Source organism: Sarcophilus harrisii, chromosome 4 (genome assembly GCF_902635505.1).
Source record: "Sarcophilus harrisii chromosome 4, mSarHar1.11, whole genome shotgun sequence".
NCBI classification, from domain to species: Eukaryota; Metazoa; Chordata; class Mammalia; order Dasyuromorphia; family Dasyuridae; genus Sarcophilus; species Sarcophilus harrisii.
This window is the reverse complement of record NC_045429.1, coordinates 113525131-113540437: the sequence shown is the minus strand read 5'-3', so window position 1 is coordinate 113540437 and position 15307 is coordinate 113525131. Positions and strand designations below refer to the sequence as shown.

General features: G+C 35.3%; 1 protein-coding gene across 5 annotated transcripts in view; it reads left to right on the top strand.

Moving 5' to 3' along the window:
* The window catches only part of GPATCH2 (G-patch domain containing 2), a 436123-nt gene that overhangs the window by 353772 nt on the left and 67044 nt on the right, over positions 1–15307 (top strand). For all 5 annotated transcript variants that reach the window (XM_031937380.1, XM_031937378.1, XM_031937377.1 and 2 more), the window contains exon 7: positions 2716–2755. In XM_031937380.1, the coding sequence (XP_031793240.1) occupies positions 2716–2755 (40 nt within the window). The remainder of the gene's footprint in view (positions 1–2715; positions 2756–15307) is intronic.

Here is a 15307-nt window from a genome sequence, read left to right as displayed (position 1 = left end):
GTGTCACTAGATTGAAAAGATGTGTGAGGGACTAAGGTGTAATGGAGTAAGGTATGACAACACTAGAAAGGTAGGAGGGGCTAGGTTAGGAAGAGTTTTGAATGCCAAATACTTCCTACTGAAAGTACTAGGAATCCATTGGAATTTATTGATGTATTGAGTAAGGCGTGACATAGTGAGACCTGTATTTTAGAAAAATTACTTTAGTGGCTCAATGAAGGAAGGATTGGAGTGGGGTGAGATTTGAGTCAGGCTTACCTGACTCATCTTATTTACCACCAACAGACAATTGCAGTGAAGAAGATGAGGTGATAAGGGCTGGACCAGAGTGGTGACAGTGTCAAGAGAGAAGGGAATATATATATATATATATATATATATATATGTATAATTTTTAAACTAATCCACTTAGTTCTTCATGTGTTTTACTCAATATCCATTTTTAAAGTATTTTTAAAGAATCATCTACCTGTATTTTAAGCAATATTATAGTTTTTGAAAGATATACTATGGCAGACTCGAATTAAGAACCTTAAGTGTAGTTTCTTGTTCTTTGGCTTAGATGTTAAATCATTTTAATTCATAGCAAATATTATCCAAAGGGAATTAGAGTCAATTTTCTTATAGAGGTCTGTTTTAGTAAATAAGCTAATCCCTAAAAGTTAATTTTCTACTCATGATTAGAAAAAAAAAATCCTTTTCAGATTTGTATAAATCTCAAATATTTACTCTGGAAGAAGAGACTTTTAGGCTAGAAATCAATAAAATCATGATGCCAATGACTCATACCTTTTTTCCTCTCTTGTTGAACAACAGTGTCGAATTCAAAAAAAATTAAAAATAGGGACCATAAATCCATACATAAATATCCCTGCAGGCCACATATTGACTTAGTTTTAAAGCACAATGTTATCTCTGTTTTATTGTATTTTTATTTTGTTAAATATCTCCCAGTTACATTTTAATTTAGTTCAGACAACACCTCTGCTGTATAGGAGCTGGGATATTGAGAAGTAGTACTAATTGCTGACCAATTTAGAAGATTCACATCTAGGACTTTTCTTTGCATACCCAGATGGTAGCTCTTATGAACTCCCAGTTTGACCAGGAGATATAGCTGCCTCTCAGATATTTATTTTAGAGGTTTCTAGCTGTGTTAATAGGTCTTTAGGAAAACTGAACTGAAATTTCCAAAACTAATGCCAATCCTTTTAAGGCCAGAGTTGCCTCAGGACCAGAGTTCGATGATCCACAAGGATTCTTATAGGGCTTCTTAGTGGTTCTTTGGATACAGAGAACCTTCCTAGAAGCTTTCCTTTCTGGTTTGTCCAGTTACTGAATTCAGATCCCTAAGCCATTCTACCCATGCTAGACAAAATAATCCACTTAGAACAGTTTATCTAGTGACTATACTTTCATGACTATACCCTGTGATTAGTCCTTCCTTTTATTTCAAGGCAACTTTTAACCCATGAATTAGTCACTTAATATGATAGCCTCTTAAAAAACAAGCAAACAAAAAACAACTTGACTCCAGGAAACATTGGGTTTGGAGCCAAGTTACCTGAATTCAAACCCCATCTGTTACCTGTGTGATTTTGAAAGTAGTTTAATCTGAGATTTACTTTCCTCACCTCTAAAATGTGAGAATTAGACTAGAAGATCTTCTAATTCTGTATCTATGATCTACAAATCCACTGGCCACATTCAAGGAATATGGTCCTAACCTACGGAAGCAAGAGGAACTTAATAGATCTTCCTGAACATATACCTGAAAAAGAATCCATTCTTCGTCATACTGGAGGAATGGTCCACCAAATGCTTAAAGATCTCCATTTGAAGCAGACCTTCACTTTCAAAAGGAGCACTTCCCAATTTTGTATTAAACCTTTTTATCAATATATCTAAATATCTCTCTCTGTAGTTTATGTCCATTGATCCTGAATTTTGCCTTCTGGAACCAATCAAAGCTAATCTAATTGCTCTTCTTCCTGACAGCTCTTTACATACTTGGAGACAGCTATCATATTCTCCTTATGACTGTGGAGGTGATGCAATCCCCATATACTCAGTCTTGGTCAGAATCTAGAAATGTTAAATTATTCTTGAATAATTTATAAGAATCAGCATTAAAATCATTCTTTTGGAGACCTGAACTCCTATACTACTCCTGTTTCATTTTTGAAACTCTCATTGGCTATTTTGAACATGAAAATAGATTTGAACAAAGCTTTCCCATGAATAAATGATATGTTCTCTAATTGGATATATTATCTGCAGTGTTCTTGAACATAATAGTAGGTGTTTGTTTTTTAATATAGCAGTTAAAACATTATAATTTGTAGTATGGTGTTATAATTAAGTTGTAGTGAATAGGAAAATTTGTGTATTTCTTTTCAGAACTGATTCATAAAATAATGAAATTTAAACAGACTCAATAATTTTTGTTAATGTAATAAGTGGAAATGTAATCCTCTCATTCAGTTTACTTTAGCAATTTGAATATTACTTGGTTATAGACATTTTTATATTTCTTAAAGAAACAATAGTTTCTAGTTACATAAAATATCTATTAAAATAAAATATAGCTTAAGGGTGCATTTTCCTGATAGACAATAAAATACCCAAAAGCAGAGAGAGGTGGGTGTTGTGACAGCTGACAGCATGTGCTTTATTCAACTTCATGCCTAACTCCTTCTTTTCTTTCTCCTGCAGGCATTGGTTTAGCCCTGGGGCCAGGACAGAGCATGGCCAGGTAAGACTCAATCTGATCAAGAAAGAGTTCACACCATCTATTTCAATATTTAAGCCTCTCTTTGATCAGCTTTATGAGAATAAAAAAATAAACCTTCCCTCTGGTGGTTTCAAATAGAAATAGATTCAAATAGAAGAGATCAACCTCACTGGCAAAGGAAAATTCTCTTTTGGTTAATTCATTTAGTAGAATGATCCTTGATAAAAATCAGACTTTTGATTTACTGTAGGTTACTCTAGTAACTGATTTGACCTCAGTGGTAATTCTTTGGATCTCAGTTTTATCATTTGTTTCAAAAAGCAAAGTATCAGAAGTAAATTTTCTAAAGAATAATGCTTGATTTTAAGAACAATGAAATTAGATAGCAAATAATTTGAACATGAATGGGATAGAGAAGTACTTTGCTTAATTAAAGATATAGTACATTCCTAGAGGGTTTCTTTGGTTAAAAAAAAAAAAATTACTTGTTCATGTGCATGACAATGCAAGAACTAAAAAAAAAAAAAAAAAAAAAAAAAAAAAAGACCTGGAACTTGTTATTCAGTTTTAATTGCTACATATAAAAAGTAAGTTACCTACTTTCTTTGTCCCTTGAATATACAGGTTCTTAATTAGAAGCAGGCTGAATTAGAAGAACTTAGGGACAAAGTTAATCATGTTTTAAAGTAAATATATTTTTGACTTTGCCTTGTGTTTCACCAAAATACTGTGCTTAATAGATGTTAATCCCCAGAGGAAGAGCTAACTTACCTTTATTCACTTTTTGAATTGTTTCCTTCACCATCAAAAGATACTAAGTTTTTAGTTTGTTTTAAGATCTGCTTATTGAAGAAACATCCTTTTTTTTAAAGGGAGAGGTGGGAATGCTGGAAAGTATTCTGTAATAGTTGTTTAAAGTTTATAAAACCACAGGACTTAGATCTTTTAATTTCCATTCTTTGATGTCTCATCAACACTTCAAACTCATATGTTCTAAAAGGAGTTTATTAACTCTCTCCCTAAAACTTCTGACTTCACCATTTCTGACTGTGGCATCATGTTCCCTGTGTTCCAACTACATAAACAGAGCTGATATGATTGAGGGGTGGGGAAAGACAGTAGGAGATAGGATATAGGAACATTACCATGTAGTTTATCATGAAGCAGATTTTATTTTAAGCTAAGTTTCAAACAAGGATATAGCTTTTGTTTTTCTTAGTTAGGTTTACTTTTATTGTCATTCTAAAATTTTCATATGGTATATACACCTGACATTAAATGTTAATGGGGGAAATACCTTTGTTTAAAAGATATGCTGACTAGGCTGAAAGGTAGGAGTTATAACTTAATACTTATTTTTTTCCTTTGTATTCAGGCCACAAAATTCAGACATTCCACCTTTCCAGTCTGGTGATGTCCCAGCATATACAATGTTTGTGATGTTACATTCATTACAGGACTCTTCTGCCAATGGAGGTCAAGTCAGTTTATATTTTCTCCAAAAATGCATGGTTTTCAAAAACTGATTTTATATCCTTTGGAAATCATTTGGAGTAATACTAAAAGTACCTTATAATCCATGTGTTTTGGGATAAAATATACCTTGATATCTCCAGGCAGTCTTCCTGGTGAACAAAAATATTTTACATATATATATATATATGTATGTATGTATGTATTTTAACTGGGAAAAATAGTAAAAATCATAAATCAGGGTTTTATTTACATTCTTATTTTAAATGATAAACATTTTTTCATGTTAGACCTTACCTGTTGGTGACCCTATGATCTTCCATTTTAATGGATTATTGCTCTAGAATCCTGATTTGTTTTGAATTTTGACCATTCTTCTACTACTAATTTTCATTCCTATCCTACTCCTATTATTAAGTTTCTTACACTCTGCTTCTATACTGCCAAAAATCAACAGAAAAAAAACAAAAAAACAAAAAAAAAAATTCACTATTGACATATTTATAACCTCAGTTTTTGACCTTAGTTTGGTCTTGTATACTGCTTGATATTTCTACTCTATCCTTTTTGATTCATTCTTCTTATCAATTATTCCAAACATTCTCCTCTCTCATGAAACCCCCAACCACACATATATTTACAGCAGATGGCTTACCCCTTTCTTCTCTGAGAAGTTTGAGAACATCTAATATGAATTCCCTCAATTCCCAACTTTCCATTCTTCAAAATGTTACCACACAATGTCTATTACTTTTGGTAAAAGACATATCCCTACTTTTTGGTAAGGATAATTCCTTTATCTCCACCATTGTTCCCATATTCTCTTGACCAAAGGAGTCAAATTTGAATCCCAAGAGCAGTCACACTACTTCAAAATGTAATTGGAAAATGTTTAATAAAATACAGTGTTGTTTAATCATTTTTAGTCATGTCTGGTTCTGCTTGATCCTATTTGGGGTTTTCTTGACAAAGATATTGAAGTCGTTTGCCATTTCCTTCTTCAGCTTATTTTACAGATAAGAAAGACAAGGCAACAAGGATAGGTGACTTGTCTGGGGTCACAAAGCTAGTAAGTGTCTGAGGAGGATTTAAACTGACTCCAGGCCTGATACTCTAACCACTTAGGGTATTTAACTGTCCTGTCCTGTCATTATGACCTAAGTCAATATGTGGCCTATAGCAATCTGTTTCTATTTGAGTTTCACACCATTTCTCTTAATTACCCCAAGATTCTCCAATAGTTTACATACCTTTCTCATGTCTCCTCAATATCTCCTTATAATCTGGCTTTCTCTATGTTTAAACATGTTCATCCTCCCAATTCTTATCTAGCCCATTTCTGCTTCCATCCTCACTGCTAAGCTTCTTCAGAAAGTAGTCTATACCTATTGTACGTGAAGATCACGTATTTGAAAATCAGTCGGAATCAGGAATTCAGGTTAGGGGAAAATCGTCAGTCTTTATTCTCAGTGAAGAAGGATCGGAGGTGGAAGAGAATCGGCGATAGCAATGTGTGCAGCTGAGTCAAGAAGCTAGCTAGACCAGCAGCCACACAACCAGCAGCTAGGAGTATGGAACCCAGGCCCAATCTCTCCCAGCTTCTCTTCCTGTCTCTCTCTGCCTCCACCCACCAAAATCGTCATTTCCTATACAACACATCAGGACTTGCACGGAGAGTGGGCAGGGACCATTCTTTATCCAATCATGTATATTAATAGAGTATAGCCCAATTACTATTTAGCCTCATGTACTTGGGACCTCAGTGCATCAACTCAAACCTCAGCCCATTACATCTCCCGCTTTCTTTTATTTTAGAACACAGGTGGTCATGCCATCCCTGACTCCTCAGGGAGGTCAGAGCCCCCAAGGGGAGGTGATCACAGCCTCCCTAACTTCTCAGGAAAGGAGGTGAAAGCACTAAAAAGGAGATGATCACGCCCTCCCTGACATCTCAGGAAGGGAGATGAAAAGCACCAAAGGGAAGTGGGGGTTGCTAGCGGGTTTCTGGGCTGAAGGGTCTTATTATGCACAAACCCATCAGCATGGGAGGTATTACACAAGCACATAGCAATAACGCAGAGGCTATTAGGGATGACTCTCCCCACAGTCAGTGCAGGCTCGATGTGGTGTAACAAACATGAATTGTACACGCAAGTAGCGGAATAGCAAACAATATAAATCAACATGGTGTTGGAAAAGATCACCAGAAGTCCTAGAAGGAGGGTATGTAAACAACAGTCACACATACACCTTCTTCAGCAGCCAAGAGATAGTCCAAAACCAATCTATTGTCCATTGCTTCACATGTCAGGGAATCCAATGATCCCCCTGAGTTTTTGAAGTCCTGCAAAAGTCTTTTTATGTGTTAGGGAATCCAATGATTCCAGCAGATTTTGAAGTCCTGTAACAGTCTTATCATTTCTCAGAGAATCCAATGATTCCTGAGAGTTTTCAAGTCCTATGTCTCAGAGAATCCAATGATTCCTGAGGGTTTTCAAGTCCTACAACAATCTTATCATGTCTCAGAGAATCCAATGATTCCTGAGGGTTTTCAAGTCCAACAATCTTTGATGTCCATGAGTCAAACGCCATAACTGCCACGCTCTTTCAATGGTGAGCACAATCAGCAACAGAACCACCCAATATTTCTTGGGTCTTCTTTGTTTCAAGGGTCTGCTCTGTCTCTCTGCGATGGACAAGGCGAATATGGCTCGTTGGCACCCATCTGATTCCTTCTCCACCTGTAGAGATACAAGCAAACCCTCTCCCCAAAGCAGTTAGCCTATCTGGTCCTTTCCATTCACCACTTTCTGGGTCTCTCCACATCACCTGGCAATTATCTAAAGATAGTGGAGCTGCTCGCACTGGACACTGACCTTCCAGTGGGTTATAAAACCTGTCTGCTGGAGCCAGTGAATCTTTGTCAAAAATCAAGAAGTTAATAGTATAAAAGGCTAGATTTAGAAGTTCTCTAGGGTTACCTGTGGCTCCCTCTTTCTTTTGTTTTTGGAGGAGTGTCTTAATATCTCTATTTCTCCTCTCTACTATTGCCTGTCCTTGAGGATTAAAAGGTATGCCCATGGTGTGTAAAATCTTATACTGTGCACAAAAGTGTACAAAATGTTTAGAAGTATATGCAGGTCCATTGTCTGTTTTTATTGCTTGTGGCACACCCATAATGGCAAATTCTTGTATGAGGAATTCAGTGACCACTCGGGCTGTATCTTTTGCTGCTGGTATTGCAAAAGTGAATCCCGAAAAGGTGTCTACCACAACATGGATGAAAGACAGATGACCAAAAGATTTATAATGGGTCATATCCATTTGCCAGATTTCATTGGGTCTCAAACCACGAGGGTTCTTCCCTGGAGGCAGTGTAGGAGCATGGAAAGGAAGGCAAACCGTACAGGCTTTTACTATGCTCCTAGCTTCCAAATTGTAAACATAAAGCTCGAGCAGCCTGATGATATTTAGAATGAGATGCCTGGGCTTCTTGGAATAAAGGGGTACCTCAGCCCATTACATATTGTGTCCATGTCAACACTTTTGTTTCTTCTGTATTGTTCATAGTACTGTATTGTTCTGATAAATACCATCAATTGTCTAATCACTAAACCTTTCTAGATTATTTCATTATTGACCACTCTCTCCTACTCGGCCTCATTAAACATCACACTCTTCTGGTTCCCCTCTTAAACATTGCTTCTACTCTCTGATTCATAGACTTTTCATCTTCCTTAAAAGGAATGATGACATATTGGAGAGAGTGCTGGGCTTTGAAGCAGACCTCTAATGCCTTTGTTTTAATTTTGTATCTGATGCTTATTAGCTCTGGGACCTTGAATAAATCATTTAAGTTTCTGGACCTTGGTTTTTTCATATGTAAAATGGAGAAAATATCTGTAGTATCACTCTCACAAGTTTATAATAAGGCTTTACAAACTTTAAAGCACTAATGTTATTATTTTTGAACTTTTAAAAGGTGGTAGTTCCCCACAGTTATATTCTTTGTGCTTTTCATAGTAACAGAATGTAAAGGTAGAAGAGATTTCAATAGCTATTCAGTCTATCTATAATCAATCTACTTCGACATGCAAGTGAACTTTCACTGTGATATCTATCAAAAATAGACATCTAGAATCTACCTAAAGATTATAAACAGGGAATCCACCACTTTCTGAGACAGCATTTTTAGTCTTTGGAAAGCTCTAATTTTTAAGACGTTTTCTCTAACATTAGACCTAAATTTGCCTCTTTGCAAATTCTGTTTGTTACTCCAGGTTCTGTCCTATGGTGACAAAAAATAAAAAAATAAACAAACAAAAAACCAAGCCTGTTCTCTCTTCTACATAATAGTCCTTCAAGTACTTAAATAGATCTATCACGTCTTCCCTGAGCCTTCTTTTCTAGGTAGACATCCCTGGTTCTTTAAACTTATCCTATGTTAATTGCCCTTTTTTAGAAACTCTCCAACTCATAAATGTTTTTTGGTTTTGTTTTTTTCTAAACTATGATTTAAAAACTGTGATAAACTATGATGCCTAGAAGTGAACACATTATTCTAGATATGGTCTAACCAGGGTTTAATAACTCTCTAACTTAACTTGTACCCAGAAATTAAGCCTCTGTTTGTATAACCTCTTTAACTGTTTTGATTGCTACTTCACACTACTGAATACTTGTCGAGTGTGGAGTCCACTGAAACTCAAAAGATCTTTTAAAGATAAACTGCTGTCTAACTCCAAAGCCTGTACTTTTGAAGTTGGATTTTTTTTACCCAAGTGCAGAACTTTGCATTTATCCCTATTATAGTTCATCTTATTAGATTCCCTCCATTTTCTAACCTGTCAAGATATTTTTAGATCTTAACTGTCATCCATCTCTTATTAGTAACTCTCACAGCTTTGTGTCACTTGCAGATTTGATGAGCACATCATCTTTGGCTTTATCCAAAATAATTGATAAGTATGTTAAATAGCAGAGGACCAAGCATAGATTCTCTGGGACCCTCCACTTCTACTGGGTTGACATTGAATAATTAATGACCATTCTAAGTTTAGCCATTCAACCTGTTATGAATCCATCTGACTGTTACTGGTTCTAGCTTTCCATCTTCTCCACAAGAAAATATGAGATATTTTATCAAATTTATCATTAAAATTTAAGAAAGGAAGTGAGGAGGGAAGAAAACTAGGAAGAATGAAAGGAAAGGAGAAAGGAAGGAAGAAGGGGGAAAGAAGTAAAGGAGGAAGGAAAAAGGAAAAAAGGAAGGAAGAAAAGAAGAGAGGGAAGGAGAAAGGAAGCAAAGGAGGGAGAGAGAAGAAAAGTGTGGCAACACTCTAATCTGGATGAAACCATGCCAAATACTCATCTCTTTCATTCTAGTTTTCCCTTAATTAAAGTCAAACTCACTAATCTATTGTTTTCAGGCTTTTATTTTTTTTTTTTCTCTTCTCAGGAACACTGGGACAATATTTAACCTTACACAATCTCATATTGGCTCTCTAATTTTCCAGTCTTTAAGAATAATTGCCTCATCCATGGTATTCCTTAGTGTTCCTCAGCAATATAATCTGCCAGTTCTTTTGGAACTTAAAGATATGTGTGTGTGTGTGTGTGTGTGTGTGTGTGTGTATGTGTGTATATTTATATGTAGTGTAATACCAGAGAAACTGAGGCAAGATAGAGATTAGAGAGTATTTAATATTTTATTTGAAAAGGAGAGATTTCCTGGGACCAAATGGATCCATGGTGTGGTCCCAGGGCTGAATGAGACTATCGTCTCCAAGAATACAGCAAACAATTTGAGTTCTCAGTGACATATATACATGTGGCTCAGATACAGGGGGTAGCCCAAGGCAGGGGTGGAGTCAGGGTGCTGAGAGCCAGAACACCGAACTAACAATCCGGTTCTGACAGGGTGAGGGGGACATGGGGGATATCTGATAATTAGAATTACAGAATGGGGAGAGGCACCCAACATTCTGATAAATTGGAATGGGGAGAGGCACCCAACATTCTGATGATGTCTAAGATAAAAGGTTTTTCTCCTTATCTGGATCATCATGATTAGGAGGGAGGGATGGTGTTGCAGAACAATTAGGAACTGAGGCATAACGATTCAGGGAAACCAAGGCAGGACAATAAGGGAAACTGAGCCAGGACAATTAGGGAAACTGAGTCAGGCCAATAAAGGAGAACTGTGGCACAACAGTAATTTATCTAGTCTAGGGAATTGCTATTCATCAGAACAATATAGTGATTTGAGCCTGGAATTAGAATATAAGATCAAACCATAAAATATTTAACAAAGTTTACTAAACCACAGAAAAAGGATTAATAAAAATACAACATTGTTTTAGGCAGATGAATCTTCCTTCAGACTCGGGATTTGTTATGATAGAGTAAGAGAGCTATGTTGACGTTCAAGGCTGCAGGAATTCCATTAAGCCTAAGTAGCAGTAACTTCTCATATGTTGGACATTTTATTCCTAGTTGCTCAGGCAACCAAGAAGTCATAGCAGTTGTTCAAGCCCTAACCTCTTAGACCAATCAGTTCTGAAAGTGGCTGCCTTGTCTCCTTAAAAAGAAATTAGTCCAGTTTATGTAAAACAGATGCTGCTACTACCAAAGAGAGTTAGACCCCTTTTTACTATGTTTTTATTTATCTTTTTTTACTAATGCCTTGTTACATTTTTTGTGTTATTTCCAGTAGAAAGATCATTTTTGTAGAAGAAAAGAAAATCTAAATAAAATAATGAAATCCTGCCTTCTGTCTATTATCAAACTATGCCTTACTCACAATATGAGTAAGTTTTCTGTGTCTTACCTTTGTTTCAAACATCTTTAAATTTTTATAATTGTTTTTTATTTTTCCATGTACATGTAAAGATAGTTTTCAATATTTACCTTTGCAAAATCTTGTTTTCCAGATTTCCCCCTCCCTCGACCTAGATAGCAAGCCATCCAGTATAGGTTAAGCATGTACAATTCTTCTAAACATATTTCCATATTTGTCATGATGTATAAGAAAGAGCAGATCAAAAGAAAAAAAAAAAAACTTGAGAGAAAAAATAACAAGTAAACAACAAAAGGTGAAAATAATATGCTTTGATCCACATTCAATCTATCTACTATTACTTCTGCATGGGGATGACTCTTGCTATCACAAGTCTATTAAAATTGTCTTGAATCACCTCATTGTTGAAAAGAGCCAAGTCCATTACAGTTAATCATCACATAATCTTGTTGCTGTGTACAATGTTTTCTTGGTACTACTTACTTTGCTTAGCATCAGTTCATGTAAGTCTTTGTAAGCTTTTCTGAAATCATCCTTTCTTATAGAACAGTAATATTCCATTAGTAATATTCCATTCATATACCATAACTTCTTCAGCCATTCCCCAACTGGTGGGTATCCACTCAATTTCCATTTCCTTGTGACTATAAAAAGGACTACAACAAACATTTTTGCATATTTGGGTCCTTTTCCCTTTTTTATGATCTCTTTGAGATACAGACCGGTAATGTTCTGATTGGTTTTTTGGAGGTCTTGGGCCAGCCTTCACTTCAGCAGTGTAATTAATCACCACGAGAATAGCCAGAGATAAAGTCCAAATTCTTTATTGTCTCCTTCAGTCTGTCTCTTTGCTGGGGCCCAGCTAGCTTTTTCAGTGGCCTTCAGATGGGCCTTGTTCTCAGTGGAGAAATGCAAGAGAACAGGCCAGCCACCACAAATGTGGAAGATGGAGTGAATGTCTCTGGTTTGTCCCAGCTTATATACTCTATTATAATTACATCACTGTAGGTGTGAATCTTGTAGAATAGATGTCAGTCTTCTAGAACTATATTAAGTACTAAGTACATTTACCGAACTAGAGAACTATTAATCACCATGTTAAACTAGAACCATTGTCTTATCAATTCCTCTGAGTTAATACCTTGTTATAAGAATTTCTCCAGAATTCTGGCCCATTACACAGACCCAGAGACACTGCTGGATCAAAGGGGATGCACTGTTTTATATCCCTTTGGGAATAGTTCAAATCGCTCTCCAGAATGGTTGGATCAGTTCACAGTTCTACCAACAATGTATTAGTGCCCCAGTTTTCTCATATCCCCTCAAATATTTATGATTATCTTTTCCTATCATTTTAGCTGATCTGAGAGGTGTGAAGTGGTACTTCAGGGTTATCTTAATTTGCATTTCTCTAATAGTGATTTAGAGCATTTTTTTATATGACTAGAAATGGCTTGAATTTCTTTGTCTGAAAATTATCTGTTCATATCCTTTGACATTTATCAATTGGGGAGTGGTTTGTATTCTTATGAATTTGACTCAATTCTCTATATATTTTAGAAATGAGGCCTTTATCAGAAACAGTGGAAGCAAAACATTTTCCCATTTTTTTGGCTTCCCTTCTAATCTTGGCTGTATTAGTTTTGTTTGTACAAAACCTTTTTAATTTAATAAAAATTTTCAATTTTGCATTTCTTAATGTTCTCTAGCTCTTCTTTGTCCATAAATTCCTCTCTTCTCCACAGATCTGAGAGATAGACTATATGTTGTTCTCCTAATTTGCTTGTAGTAACACCCTTTATGTCTAAATCATGAATGATTTTGACCTTATCTTGGTACAGGGTATCTATATATTATTTTTTAAAAATTAATTTGCATGGTGAATTCCCCATGCACCAAATTCATCTCTTTATACTAAAAGTCTCATTTTTTCTTTCTTCATTAATGGAATTAATTAGAATTTTAATTTCTGAGCATCAGCCATCATAGTATATTATACTTTGTCTTCCATTGAATCCTTTTAAATCTTCTCTCTCAAAATCTAAGGTCTTTCTTTGTCCTCAAGAGAATGGCATAATAGATCCATGGAAGTTATCCAAAGAGAAATCTTTTAAGAGTAAGAGAATGACTTATATCCATATTTCCTTTCCTCCTCTATTACAAACTCGAGGAGGGAGGGAGTTTATTTTCCTCTTCCAAACTAATTCCTCTATTTAGAGTTAAGATTCAGAACAAAATTTTACCATGATATTCTTCCATTTCTTTTTTGTTACTTTAGGTATATAATTGTCCTTTTTCTCCCCTTACACTTGTATATAACACTTCTACTACTCTCACTTGAATCTTTTATTCCAGTTACTTTAAGAAGACTTCATTGTCCCTAACTACTTAAAGTGTAGAGTATTCCTTGGGTCCTTTCATCTTCCCCTCCAGAAGGGAGATAAACCTATACTTTGAAAAGTAAAACATCACACTGCTGTGGTGGAAGTTGTAAAAATTACATGCCAAATTCATCACTGCTGATTTCTTCTACTTTACAATGCAATTGACATTTCAGCCATTCCCTCCCTCCAGTTGAAACAATGTTTATAGCCAATTTCTATCACTTAATTATTTAGTTTATACCAAAGTCTGATGGTGCAGTGAGTAGAGTGTTGGACTTGGTTTCAGAAAGAGCTGAGTTTACATCTCACATTTACTGGCTGAGGGACCCTGAACAAGTCATTTAAATTCTGTCCTTCATTTTCCTCAACTGCAAATCTAGAATGATAAGAACTCCTTATCTCCTAGGATTGCTGTGCGGATCAAATGACATGGCATATGTAAAAACCTTTTCAAAACTTAAAATGCTTTATAATTGCTAGTTGTTATTAGCTATCATTTCCTTTCCTTAGCTCAGAAACAACATAGACATACCCTATCTTTTTCCCCTTTTACCATATGTGTCAGCAATTTGCATGTTCCCCCCCCCAATCTACTTTATCGCTTTGCTTTGTTCTACAATTTTTCTGTTGCCTTTTTTAAAACTTATTTTCCTACTTCCTATCAACTTTTTCCTTTCCCATCTCCAGTTCATCCATTTGAGTTCCTAATTCCTATCTTATCTTCCATAAAAGTTAGCCTTAGAATCTACACCTAAAGTTTAATCTACTTAAAATTTTCCTCCATTTTACTGAGATTTCTCCAATTTTTCCTATATCTGATTCCTTCTCTAGTAAAAGCCTTTTCAAAACACCTACACCTTTTTTATGCCACTCAAACTGTTTTTCTCTCTTTCTGAGCCTGATCCTAAACTTTTCTTCACCATATCCTATAAAATCTCATCCACTTTTAGGATTTCATTTTTCATCCTTCATCTAATGACTCACAAATCTGATTTTTCCATCTGACTTCTCTTCTGAATTCTTTAAATACATCTCTAACTACCTACCCAATAATAATACAAAATTGATATCCCACGATCACTTACAACTCCCATGTCCAAAACTGAATTTAGTAATTTGTCTCTCCCTCTGACTTCATCCTTTCTGTCTATGATTACCATTTATTGTTTTCTCTTCTGTTCGTAATCTTGAGGTTAATTGTGGGAAACAATGCTTACCCTACATATTTCTTAGAGGAAAGTGATTACAAATATTAAGATGTTATATAATTTTGATTTACAATAATCTGCTGTGTTTATACTTTCATTGCTATCACCCTAAGATAGGGTGTTTACCTGTCTAGAATTTTCTGATAGCCAGCCTATATGTCTTCCTGCCTTTACTCTCTGTGTTGTTTATCCTTTGGGTCATAGGAATAGAGATCTACAACTTCAAAATGCCTTTATCACATTATATCGTATATTGTGATTGTGTTTGTTTATCTCTTTATGAGGATTTATGAGGGTAAGGATGGTACCTTATATAACTTTGCATTATCTTGAATAGTGCTGGACACATAGTTGATGCCTGATCTTTCTTGAATGAAGTAGTTTATTACTGAATTAACAAGTTAGCACATAAAACTGCTTAATGAATCTAGGTCTTTGCTGTGAATGCAGAATCATACACACAAATATAAAACATTTCTATTTATCATCAGCAACAGACCCAAATTCTGATTCATTAATTTAATAATTGGATTTTTTCTGAGTTGTCACAATTAAGTTAATAACTTAACAGTGAAAAGAGTTCAGCAAAATTTTCCCAATACCATGCTAAATACTGTAGATAATATGAAAGAAAGATAAGAGGACTTACATATCTAGACAGATAGATGTTTTTAGTAGATTGACTACTAGACTTTGAATCAAGAAATCA